The sequence below is a fragment of the Bison bison genome, unplaced genomic scaffold (assembly GCF_000754665.1).
Source record: "Bison bison bison isolate TAMUID 2011002044 unplaced genomic scaffold, Bison_UMD1.0 scf7180017864482, whole genome shotgun sequence".
Taxonomy (NCBI): domain Eukaryota; kingdom Metazoa; phylum Chordata; class Mammalia; order Artiodactyla; family Bovidae; genus Bison; species Bison bison.
The window spans coordinates 709,439-721,842 of record NW_011495042.1 but is presented as its reverse complement, the minus strand read 5'-3'; the positions used below and the strand labels follow the sequence as shown (position 1 = coordinate 721,842).

General features: G+C 48.0%; 1 protein-coding gene across 8 annotated transcripts in view; it reads left to right on the top strand.

Moving 5' to 3' along the window:
- Window positions 1-8,626, top strand: part of KLHL18 (kelch-like family member 18) — a 56,568-nt gene extending 47,942 nt beyond the window's left edge. For 2 of the 8 annotated variants that reach the window (XM_010862364.1, XM_010862356.1), the window contains exons 10-13: window positions 46-3,193; window positions 4,155-4,429; window positions 5,628-5,735; window positions 8,038-8,626. In XM_010862364.1, coding sequence (XP_010860666.1) covers window positions 46-432 — 387 coding nt within the window. In that variant the 3' untranslated portion in view covers window positions 433-3,193; window positions 4,155-4,429; window positions 5,628-5,735; window positions 8,038-8,626. Of the gene's footprint in view, window positions 1-45; window positions 3,320-3,560; window positions 4,057-4,154; window positions 4,430-5,627; window positions 5,736-8,037 lie in introns of those variants that run through there. The other 6 variants (XM_010862362.1, XM_010862363.1, XM_010862360.1 and 3 more) reach the window with 6 other exon arrangements.
- The last annotated feature ends 3,778 nt before the right edge of the window (window positions 8,627-12,404 follow it).

Below are 12,404 nucleotides of genomic sequence, written 5' to 3'. Positions count from 1 at the left end.
CGCCGGCGGCGAGCCTGGGCCTGACCGCCCCTCTCCCTGCTGCAGGTGGAGCACTACAGCCACCACACGGCCACGTGGCACCCGGCGGCCAGCATGCTCAACAAGCGCTGCCGCCACGGGGCCGCCTCCCTGGGAAGCAAGATGTTCGTGTGCGGGGGCTACGACGGCTCGGGCTTCCTCAGCATCGCCGAGGTGTACAGCTCAGTGGCGGACCAGTGGTGCCTGATCGTGCCCATGCTCACGCGCCGGAGCCGGGTCTCCCTGGTGGCCAGCTGCGGGCGGCTCTACGCTGTAGGGGGCTATGACGGACAGTCCAACCTGAGCTCGGTGGAGATGTACGACCCAGACACGGACCGCTGGACGTTCATGGCCCCCATGGCCTGTCACGAGGGCGGGGTCGGTGTGGGCTGCATCCCTCTACTCACCATCTAAGGCGCAGGGGTGGGCCGTGGTGGGGCAGGGATCTGGTACAAACACGGGCAGCACTCCCTCCCGGGGACCGTCCCCCTGGGGAGAGGTGCTGGCCAGACGACAGGGTGAAACGGGAGCTCGCCGGAGGTCCAGGGTTTCAGGTGCTTGAGTCCTCCCTGGCTGTGCAGCCCTTGTGATCTTCAGGCCTGGGTGACCAGGATACACAGTGGGGGACAGAGCCCCTGTGGGTCCCGCCGCCGGCCGGTGACAGAGCGGCTCGGCCGGTCCACACATCCACGGGCTCCATCCAAGCCCACCTCCAAGCTGCCATAGCTCCGTGGGCCGCCCCTCTGCAGAGGGCTTTCCATCTTGACAGTCCTCGCCCACCGCACGCCAGCCGTATCGTGGCCAGTTTGCGATGGGGCAGCTGCAGTGGCCGAGGCCACTGGAAACTGTGGGATGTGGCCGGGGGAGAGGGACACAGGCCAGAGGTCCTCACTTCGAGCCTGCAGCATGGCAGGGCCAGCTGCACACGGGCCCCTGTGCCTCCTTCCATCCAAGGGCCCCGAGGATTCTTGTCTACATTGCTGAGCAAGCAGGGAGAACAGAAGCTTTTCCTGTGTCTAATTTTGGGATTGCCATGAGGTCTTTTTCATCTTATTGGAGAGAAACCGAGAGAGAAGGAAAAAAAAAGATACTTGAAAGAAACTGAAGGAAAGTTAAAGCAACATTTGAAAGAAACTGGAAGGAAGAATACTTTTTTCAAGTGAGCTTTTTTTTTTTTGCAAGAAGAAAACATAAAAGACACTAAAGGCAGTTACGTGTTTAAATGGAAAACCGCCACCCGCCATGAAAAGGGTGGTATCTGCTCCCACATTCTTCGGATCCCAGGGTCCCGAGGCCTCGAAGGGCACGCGGGGTTCCCTCTGAGCCCTTCCTCGCGTCTGGAACCAGTGCACTCTTACCCAGTCCTGCAGCACGGTGCTCACAGGGTTTGTCTCCACACCCACTGTCAGAGGACTCTTTTAATCGTAGGCTTAGCGAGTTGGCTGAGTTATCGCCGCCTTTCTAGGTGGGAGCTCCCAGCTCATCGCCGGGGCTCTGCGTGCCCGGTGGCCCCCTCCCGCTGCCACCGTGGAGCCCGTGCAGAGCGCCACCCCCCCACGCCCCTCCCTCCCTTGGCCGGCAGGAAGCAGCAGGTCTGGCCAGATGCTCATTTGCCCACCTGTCCTCCTCGGATAGTTTTCCTCTTTGTGACGCTTCTGGGGCACGTCGACCGTTCGTACCTCGAGAACCTAACCAGGGACTTGGTCCTTCCACCAGCCCAGGGCTGGCTTGGTCCAGCCGCCGCCTCTCCCCCGCCAGTCGGCTGCTCCCCCATCCACTCGCCAACTCCAGGGGTCTGGCCTCCCCTCCAGCCCTTGGCAGACCGACCAGCAAGGTGGACCTTTACACTCTCACAAAGCCGGCTTTACGACCCAAGGAAGTAAAAGCCGAGAGAATCTCTTGCTGCTGCAAAGAACAGATTTTATATTTCTTCCTATGATCTTAGCAAACGACCTCTTGAAGAGACTCCACGCTCCTCCTTCGTCCTCCCTGGATAGGACCTTGACGTTGCACAGCGGAAAACCGACGGGAGGACACTTCTGTGATCGGTGCGCTGGGCAGGGGAGCTGTTCCTCAACTGCTGCTGCCAAAAATCAGGTTTTCCTAAAATGCTTCCAGTAGAGACTTAAGAGAGGATACGTTTCCAACGCGAGATTGGGTCTCAGGGTCCCAGTCTCTACTTGGTTGGTCTCCTGCCCATCGCCGCATCTGCCCGGGTGTCCTGGAAGCCCATTCAGAAAGGCACAATGTGGCATTCTGAGACATCTCTCCTACCCTGGGACCAGGAGGCTTACCAATGTGTGCAATCGCCATGTTTCCAGAGGAAGTACCTTTGACACCTGCCACTTAGGTGGAGCTGGGCCTTTGCTAAAAGCACCCGAAAATGATGTTTTTATTTTAAAAGACTAAACAGTCTGATCCCGTTTAAGCCCAGGCTCACGGTGGAGCTCCAGCATTTCTCACTCCCTGTTTGCCTCTCAAGGTAGACTTGGAAGGAGGGTGGGGTCCGTGTTTCCTGTTAAGAGAGGAGTTTCCGATGCACATCTTCTTCTTATAAGCCCCTTCCTTTTGTGAATTTGCAACAGCACTGACAAGCCTGAGTTGTGAATGTGTTAAGAATCAGCAAGGGGGCCTCACCAGGTCCTTAGGATGCTGACCCAGATTTTGCCATCGGGGTTGAGAGCTCAGTTTCCCACCATCTGCCACTCTTGCGGTGACCTTCCTATGCCTACCCCCACTTCCCCAGGGCGGAGTTACACTGCCGCACCTGGGCTCAGTGTTTCCAAGTAAGGTGGAGCCAGTGCTTTGACTTGGGTTCTGAGCACAAGCGAGCCGACACCAACATTTCACGCTCTCCACAGTAGGTTCCTCGGTCTGACGGTCATAACTTTTCACAGGTGGCTGGTCTGACCCTTTGGTGTTGGAGCCTTTCCAGGAAAACCATGAAAAGACATCACCCAGAGATACTGTGGAAGGGATGTGGGACAGACACTGTGAACAGTAAGCCTTGGGGTCCAGCCCAGCTCTGAGCAGAGGGCTGTGGCCTCAGCTGTCCTTGGGTATTTCCCCTTAGGTAATAACACAAGGAGCCTTCTCTTCTGGGTTTCATCTGAGAGCAAAGCCAGGATGGGAGCTGAAGACCAGCCTTTTGACTTGGCCACAGAGATGTGAGTAGGTAGGAATTCTGACTCTCCCTCCCCCCAATTTATTGTTTCCCAGAAAACCTTCATTCCTTTTATTTATAGAACGCATGTCTTTTGTGTTAAGAAACCAAAGAGAAATAAAGAGTACACTCCTAATACCTTCTTGCCCTTCCCTGATTTATTTATTTATTTTTAATTAGAGGTAAATCATATTTTTATTGTAATTCAGTGAAAAAATATTGGACAAAGTGAAAACGTTTCTGTGGAAATAAGAAAAAAGCCCAACTGGATGGCAGATGTAGTTTTCAAAGAGACGTGTGTGTATTTTATAAGAATGGGTTCTGATGGAAAAATACGCAAAAAACTTCATGAACATGTTGCATGTTTGCTCCTGTCCAGATCACCCCTTTCTTGGATCTCCCCACTTTTCTTCACTCCCTGCCCTAAAACTCCACAAGAGTTCCTCAGCAGAATGTGACTGGCCTGTGAGTGCCTGGAACCAAAACACCCAGCTCTTTTTTTTTATACTCCAAGCCGGAGGTACTTAGCTTTGGTGCACGTAGAAGTCACTGGAAAGTTTTTAAACCACAGATTGACCCCTCCCCAGAGACTGGTTCCCTTGGACTGAAGTGCAGCTCAGGTCCTTATGCAGACAAGTCTCCGCCGTGGTTCATAGGCTTGCCCATGTGTGAGAACCGGGCCCCTGTGTGCAGTTTCCACTTCCCCGGATGGAGCCACGTTCCACATCTGTCTTCCTGAGACTGCACGCTGGTTACTGTGGCGGTGGGTCTTAGGAAACTCTGCATTCACACTCTTCCTAAAGTCAGCTGTTGGCGAGTCTCATCCAGGGGGTGATGGTTACACTCTCGGATGACAATTAGAAGTTTTTGGAAGGGTATGTCACCCACATTCCCCCACCAGCACTGTTGATTCTCGCTCGGGCCTCTCAGTAAGTAACCTCCATGCTCAGGCCCTTGTGCCTGTTACTTCCAGGTAACGTGGCTCATTTTAGCATAAAGAAATGATCTCAAAGGTCTGAGCAACTGACCTGATTTATCAACTAACCGATAGTATTGTCAAGAACCGAGGCCAGATCTCCACGCTCACTGTCCAGTTCAGCTGGGGGAGCAGTGTCTTTGTCCTCTGGAGCAGCTGATCCTGCAAGCCCCCAGCGTGGAGGTCTGCCGCCCAGTACCGTGACGGGCCTTCGAGAAGCAGGCTGAGCAGCGAGGGAGAGAGAAGAAACCGTGTTGTAATTATGGAAACAGGTACCTTTATGTCGAAACAGGAAACCAGATTAGCTGTGGGCTCTGGGCTGTGGGAGAAAGGCCAAATGCCTGTGATGTGCTAACAGCCCTTTCCATGTAACCTACACCGCTTTGCTCAGAACCACAGGGTGGCCCAGGGAGCTCTAGCTCGACTCATCTGCTTGACTTTCTGTTTCTCTGTTGTTGTTCACTGAACTCCTCTGCCTTCACAACTAGCAACAGAGCCCACTCCTCTTCACCCCAAAGACCAGCGGCACTGGTTTTTACTGCTGCTCACAATAACATAGTTTTACCCAACCGGAAAATGGCAGGGGAATCTCACGGTTCTCACCAGTTATCTCCCAGGCTTACTGTTCCTTTTTCATCTCAAGTGATGACACAAAATGTTTTTCTCTAATGGAGCTCGGTTCCCTGTTTAACTCACTCTCTCTAGGTTTGCAGTTCAGGGTGAAAATGCAAACCACCTAGCAGGGCGGAGAAGGCTGCTGTGGTCTGGCCTCTCTGGCCGGCCCAGGACGTCTCCTCCACGCTTGTTTCTAACAACCCCAGCTGGACAGTGGCCTGTGTGCTTGTCTCACCCACGAGATGGTGAGCTCCTTAACAGTCACCCCTATTGTGTGCCAGCCCCAGACACACAGAAGAGACACGACCATTATTTTCTTGAAGAACTTGAGGGCAGTCAGGTATATGCAGATCCAAAGTTCACCTAATCATGCTTCCTAGTTTCCCTTTGTTTTGAATCACTGGGTTTTTAAAAATAATTTTAATGAGGTGTAATGTACTCACTCATTCTAAGTGTGCAGTTCAATAGTTTGTAGTAAACGTGCAGAGTTGTGCAACCACTGCCGCTGCCCCATGTTACGATATTCTCATCACTCCATAAACTTTCCCCATGCCCATATGCAGTTAGTCCTCATTCTCACCCTCATTCTTGGGCAACCACTATTTTGCTTTCTGTTTCTATGGATTTCCTTGTTCTAGATGTTTTGTATAAATAGGATCATACAATATGTGGTCTTTTGTGTCTGGCTTCTTTCCTTGGAATACTGTTTTTGAGATTCATTGATGGCATAGAAGGTATTGGTAGTTTGTTCTTTTTATGTTATTGTTCCTGTGAATAGATTCCACTGTATGCATATACCACATTTTGTTTATCCATTTTTTTTCACCAATTGATGAATGTTTAATTTGTTTCCAGCGTGGGGCTTTTATGAACAGTACTGCTCTGACGTACAAGATTCTGTGCACATACATTTTCATTCCTCAGGTAGATTGCTAGGAGCAGAATTGCTGGATCATACATACGGTAAGCTTATGTTTAACTTTTTAAGAAACTGACCATTTGTATTTCTCTCTAATGGCTAATGGTTTTTGAGCATCTTTTCATGTTCTTGTTAGCCATTTGTATATCTGTAATAAAATATCTACTGAAAACTTACCCTTTGTAAGTTGGGTCATATGTCTTATTGAGTTAAAGAATCCTTTACATATTCTAGATACAAATCCTTTATCAGATAAATGATTTGCAAATATTTTCTCCCAGCCTATAGCTCATCTTTTCATTTTCTTAATAGTATTGAAGAATAATATCTTAATAGTGTTGTAGAAGTTTTTAATTTTGATTAAGTTTAGTTTTATAAATTCTTTTATGGATTGTACTTTTTGGTGTCATATCTTAAGAGTTTTGCCTAGCCCAAGGTCATGAAGAAATTCTAGAAGTTTTATAATTTTAGCTCTTGTGTAGGTGTAGAATCCATTCAAGTTAATTTTAAACTTCATTTTGTGTCTCTGTGTGTGTGTGTGTCTGTATGTGTGTGTGTGTGTGTGTGTGTGTCTGTGTGTATCTGTGTGTGTCTGTGTGTTTGTGTGTCTGTGTGTGTGTGTCTGTGTGTGTGTATCCATTTGTCCCAGCACATTTGTTGCAAAGACTGTCTCTTCCTCCATTGAATTGCTTTGGTACCTTTGTTGAAATCACTTAACCATAAATATAAGGGCTTATTTCTAGACTCTCAGTTCTGTTCCACTGATCTATATGCCTGTCCATGAGCCAATACTATGCTGATTGTATGGTACTGAGTTTTCCAGCATTAAAGTAAATCTTAAAAATAGATAATGTAAGTCCTCCAGCTTTGTTATTTTTAAAAATCCTTTTGAATATTTTAGGTACTTCGCATTCCTATTAGCTTTTATAGGCCAGCTTGTCAGTTTCTGCAAAAAGCTTCCCGGGTTTTTAATAGATGCTGTGTTGAATGTAGAGATCAATTTGGGGAGAATTAGCATCCTGACAATGCAGTCTTCCAGTCCATGAACATGGAATATTTGTCATTTGTTTAGATCTTCCTTGATTTCTCCCAGCAATATTTTCTCATTTTTGAAGGGTTGCACTGCCTTCTGTTAAGTTGATCCTAACTGCTTTTGTGTTTTATGCTGTGTGGGTGTAACTACACTGACTTAATTTTATTTGGGGAGGTGTTTTTTGTTAGTGTATAGAAATACCATTGGTTTTTTGTATGTTGATCTTGTATCCTGTGACATTGCCAAACTCATCCATTAGTTATTCTTTCTTTCTTTTTTGGCTGTGCTGCACAGCTTGAAGGATGTTCCCCAACCAGGGATTGAACCTGAGCCATGGCAGTGAAAGCCCCAAATCCTAACTACTAGACCACTGGGGATCTGCTAACTACTATACTACCAGGAAATTCCCTTTAAAGTCTTTATCTTTAAAAAAATTTTTTCACATGTGTGTATTCCTTGGGATTTTCTATGCATATGATATTCCATCTGTGAATAAAGATAGTTTTATCTTTCCAATACAGATGCCTTTAATTTTTTCCTGCTTTGTTGCACTGCCTAGAACCTCCAGTATAGGGAGTTCCCTGCTAACCTAGTAGTTAGGACTCAGAGCTCTCACCACCATGGCCTGGGTTCAGTCCTGGTTGGGGAGTAGATCCCACAAGCTGCATGCTTTGGCTGAAAAGAAAAATAGAAAAGAACCTGCCGTACAGTGTGGTGTATAAATGCCACAGATAGACATGGTTGCCTTGTTCTCAGTCTTAGGTAGGAAAACATGGTCCTTCACCAGTGAATATGTCAAGCTGTGGGGTTTTCATCAGAGACCTTTTTCAAGTTAAGGAAGTTGCATTCTGTTTTGTCATGAATAGGTATTAGATTTCATCAGATGCTTTTCCTGCACCTATCAGCTTTTCCTGTCCTTTCAGCTGTTAATACGGTATATAACATTAATTGATTTTCAAGATACTGATACGACATTGAATTCCTAGAATAAATCCCACTCGGTCATGGTGTGTAATCCTTTATATGTTGCTGAATGGCTTGCTGATATTTTTTAAAGGAGTTTTTTATAATACATCTGTGTTCACTAGGGCTATATTCTGTAGTTTTCTTTTCTTGTGATGTCCTTGGCTGGTGGTACTGGCCTCATAGAACAAGTGAAGTGTTTCCTCCTCCTTTATTTCTGTAAGAGTTTGTAAAGAATTATTAGTATTATTTTTTTTAATATTTGATAGAATTCACCAGTGAAGCCATCTGGGCCTATTATTTGAAGGATGATTCTAAATTTATAATTCAGTTTTTTCACTTGTCTCCAGGTGCCCTGAGGGTGGATACCCACTTCTCTTAGGAGATTGGAATGATTGATGTTTCGATACAGCATGAAAGAATCTCAAAATAATGATGCTTAGTGAAAGAAGCTGGTCAAAAAAGGAGGACATTGCTGTGTGCTGTGTCTTGGTCTGTTCAGGCTGCTATAAAAATTACCAAAGACTGACTGGCTTATAGACAGCAGAAATGTATTTCTTGCAATTCTGGAGGATGGGAAGTTCAAGATGAAGGGACTGGCAGATTCAGTGTCTAGTGAGGCCCCGCTTCCTGGCTCACAGACAGCCGCCTTTTTGCTGTGTGTCTTCACATGGCGGGGATGGCACGCGAGCTCTCCACAGTCCCTTTTATAACATCAGTTATTCCAGAGCCCTCGTGACCTAATATCAGTACATCCCAAATGCCCAGTCTGCAAATACCATTACTTTAGAGGTTAGAAATTCAGCCTGTGAATTTTGAGGGAACACAAACCTCCAGTCTATAGCAGATTTCCATTTATACAGAACTCTACCCAGCACTTCATGGCAAATAGATGAGGAAGCAATGAAAACAGTGACAGACTTTATTTTCTTGGGCTCCATAATCACCATGGACAATGACTGCAGCCATGAAATTAAAAGACACCTGCTCCTTGGAAGAAAAGCAGTGACCAGCATATTAAAAAGCAGAGACATTACTTTGCCGACAAAGGTCCAGACATCTAGTCAGAGCTATGGTTTTTCCAGTAGTCGTGTATGGATGTGAGAGCTGGACCATAAAGAAGGCTGAACGCCGAAGAATTGATGCCTTCAAACTGTGGTATTGGAGAAGACTGTTGAGAGTCCCTTGGACTGCAAGGAGATCAAACCAGTCAGTCCTACAGGAAATCAGTCCTGAATATTCATTGGAAGGACTGATGCTAAAGCTCCAATCCTTTGGCCACCTGATGGGAAGGGCTGACTCATTAGAAAAGGCCCAGCTGCTGGGAAAGATTGAAGGCAGGAGAAGGGGACGACAGAGAATGAGATAGTTGGATGGCATCAGCGACTCAATGGACATGAGTTTGCACAAGCTGCGGGTTGTTGAAGGACAGGGAAGCCTGGCGCGTTGCGGTTCATAGGGTCACAGAGAGTCAGAGACGCCTGAGGGAACAACAAATAGAAAATGCAAACTAACGCAGCGACAGAAGTAGATCGCGGATTGCCTGAGGACAGCAGGGCGATGAGGACTCAGAGTTTAACGGGTGTGAGGAGACTCTGGAGGGGTGGTGGGTATGTGCACTATCTTGTGGGGATGGTTTCACAGATGGACATTATGTCAAACTTATCAAATGTGTACTTGGAATATGTGCAAGTTATTCTGTGTCAACTGCAGCTCAATAAAGCTGTTTAAAAAAAAAAGTTGGACACTGATTTGCATTGTGGCCTCTAAGGCCCCAAGGTTTACTGTCTCTTCTGGGGCTCCAGATCCTGGGGTGCAGTTCAGGCCGAGATGATGAGGGGACCTGTGGACTCCAAGGGCTCTGTGGTCTCCATCACGTGGAGATAAACCCAACTTAGCAGGTCCTTTGCTCAAGTCTAACACAAGCATTTTCCTTGATATAACGTTGTCTTCAGATTTACCTTAAAGGCTGTACCATATGCAATCCAGTGAGTATAACACAGATTACTTAACCATTCCTCTGTTGGCTGGGCACTCAGGCCATTCCCTATTTCCAAGTAGCATAAATGAAACTGCCAGAACAGCAATATTGCTTAATTACTGTCTACAATCCTAGATAGTAATTTACCAATACAGTAAGTTCTTAACATGTTCATGCACTCTGATACTATTTCCATTCTAGGAACTTATTTTTATCTCAACATTGTTTAAAAACAAAACAAAAAAACGGGAACAACTTCAACAGCAGGAGTAACTTAAATAAATGGAAGTCTAGTCACCCAATGGATCATAAGACAGAAAAAAAGAAAAAATGTGACCCAATAGTGACTGAAGTGTATTGGCTGATAGGTTAAAGGAAAATAAGCTGGTTGTAAAATGGGACATAAAATGACTATGGTCATTTTTTTCTTTTAAAAATAAAGCTCACATCATATCTGTCTATGGTGATGGTGGTTTAGTCACTAAGTCCTGTCCAGCTCTTGTGACCCCATGGACTGTAGCCTGCCAGGTTCCTCTGTCCATGGGATTCTCCAGCAAGAATACCGGAGTGGGTGGCCATTTCCTTCTCCAGACTTAGGAATTGAACCTGGGTCTCCTGCATTGCAGGCAGATTCTTTACCAGCTGAGCTACAAGTATCTGTACAGAGAGCGAAAGTTGATTTCTGCAGCTGTTTAGATGTTAACCTAGAGGTCTGCTCACCCATTGTGTTCCCATGCCCAACCCCGGTGAATTCTCCCTTCTCAGTCTTGCTCTGATGGCTCTGAAGACTTTTAGAAGCTGCCAAGGCCAAGAGGCTGAGCTGTGTTTGGCGCCTTGGTGCTGTCTCAGGGCCTGATCATGCTGGGACTAGGAGAATGCAGCAGGGCAACCCAGCAGAGCCTGGTGGCTGGTCCCATAGGCCTGCCTCTCACTGGGTACAGTATGATGGGCCAGCTTCCCCAGACCGCGTGTGATGCAGCGTTGACCGCCACAGATGAGTCTTGAACTTCCGGGGAGAAGTTGCTGAGCCCCATTACTGTCCAGGGCCCCACAGAAGACCTGGCTGAGGCCTGTGAGTATTCTCTTGGGGATGGAGGTCAGGCAAGAGAGTGGTAGACGGTGTGCCTTAGCTGCTGGCACCTTCTGTGGGGCTACAAGGGCCTTCTCCAGTTGAACATCATCACCCCACCACGGGGAGAGATGGTCTGAGGTCTAGTTTATCCTGGTCCACCCAAACCTGCCCATTTCCCACCTGAGGGTCACTCCCTCAATTTAGATTTAGATTACACGCTCCTAGATTTAGATTACAAGGGGGTTGGAGTGTGGACTACAGTCGAGTCAACCAGTTTCCTTGAGGCGTAGTTGTCTCACTAAAAGTTGCTGGTGAGGCATGCACCTCGCAATACTGTTCTAAGACCTGAGAAGTGTGTTTCGGTTCACTGGGAAGTAGCATTCATAAATCATGGCTATTATCATTAACAGGAGTCTTTGGCTTCCCTGTGCTGTGCTTAGTCACTCAGTCATGTCCGTCTCTTTGCAACCCCATAGACTGTAGCCCACCAGCTCCTCTGTCCATGGAATTCTCCAGGCAAGAATACTGGAGTTTGTGGCCTCTCCTTTCTTCAGGGAATCGTCCCGACCCAAGAAGTGAACCAGGGTCTCTGGCATTGCAGGCGGATTCTTTACCAGGTGAGCTACCAGGGAAGCCCTGGCTGAAAAAACCCATTCCCCCGAGGGGCTCTACACTATGGCCCCTCAAATGAGAGGGTTTCCCACAGATATTTCTCTAGCAAAGATTTGAAAAAGGGGGCCTACTGGTGAGAAGAAAAGGGCTCTCGTCCACTCAAGTATTTACTGAGCAACTGCCATGTGCCAGGCCCTCTTCACAGGGCTGGATGGATCAGGAACTGAGACCAACTCTCCAAAACCAGACTCTCCCTGAGAGACAGCAGAGAGTCTGAGCAGGGCTCACGTCCTTGGGTGGATGAGGCTGCCATCAGCTGGATTGGGCACTAAGAAGGGCGGTCTGGAGGGAAGATTCTGAGTGGGTGGCACCCCAGGACATCCATGGGGAGGCGTCTATGAGGACATCTGACGTGCGAGTCTGGGGATCCAGAAGAGGTTCTGGCTGGAGCTTCATGATAAGGAAGAATAAAAGTAGCCGAAAGGAAGGAGAGGTGGTTCCAGAATAACCTGGGGGCAGGTTACTTTGCCTTTGAGCTCCCAGCATGGCCCTCAGATGGCGCCCCTCATTATCCCGTTTCTCGTCACTGCCACTGCCCTGACCGCAGGGAGTCTGTGTGCCCAAGGTGCACGGTGGAATCTCACCCCCAGGACCTGCCTCCTTGGTCTCTTCCTCCTAAGTCCAGCTGGTTCATCCCTGGCACTTGATTCATTCACTTATTCACATCATCGTTCAACTTACAAACGTTTTATTGAGTTTCACTCCTGGCGCTCTCAGCAGAGGATGCCCTGGCACCCTCTTGGGGGTGCTAGATACATGAAGGGACATTTCATTATCACAGTGACTGAGCAGGGAACAGGGGCACTCAGGGTCCTGCCCAGAAAGAACTGCCCTCCCGGGATTCAGGAGCACTTGGCAGAGAAACTCCCTCCCCAGCCCCCTGCAGCTGGCACAGGAGGGCCCCGCTGGGAGGAGAGACAGTGCTCTGTAGCCCAGGACGCAGCTGGTACTTGCCAGCGTGGTTTGAGGATCGTGACGGCAACACGGTCGAG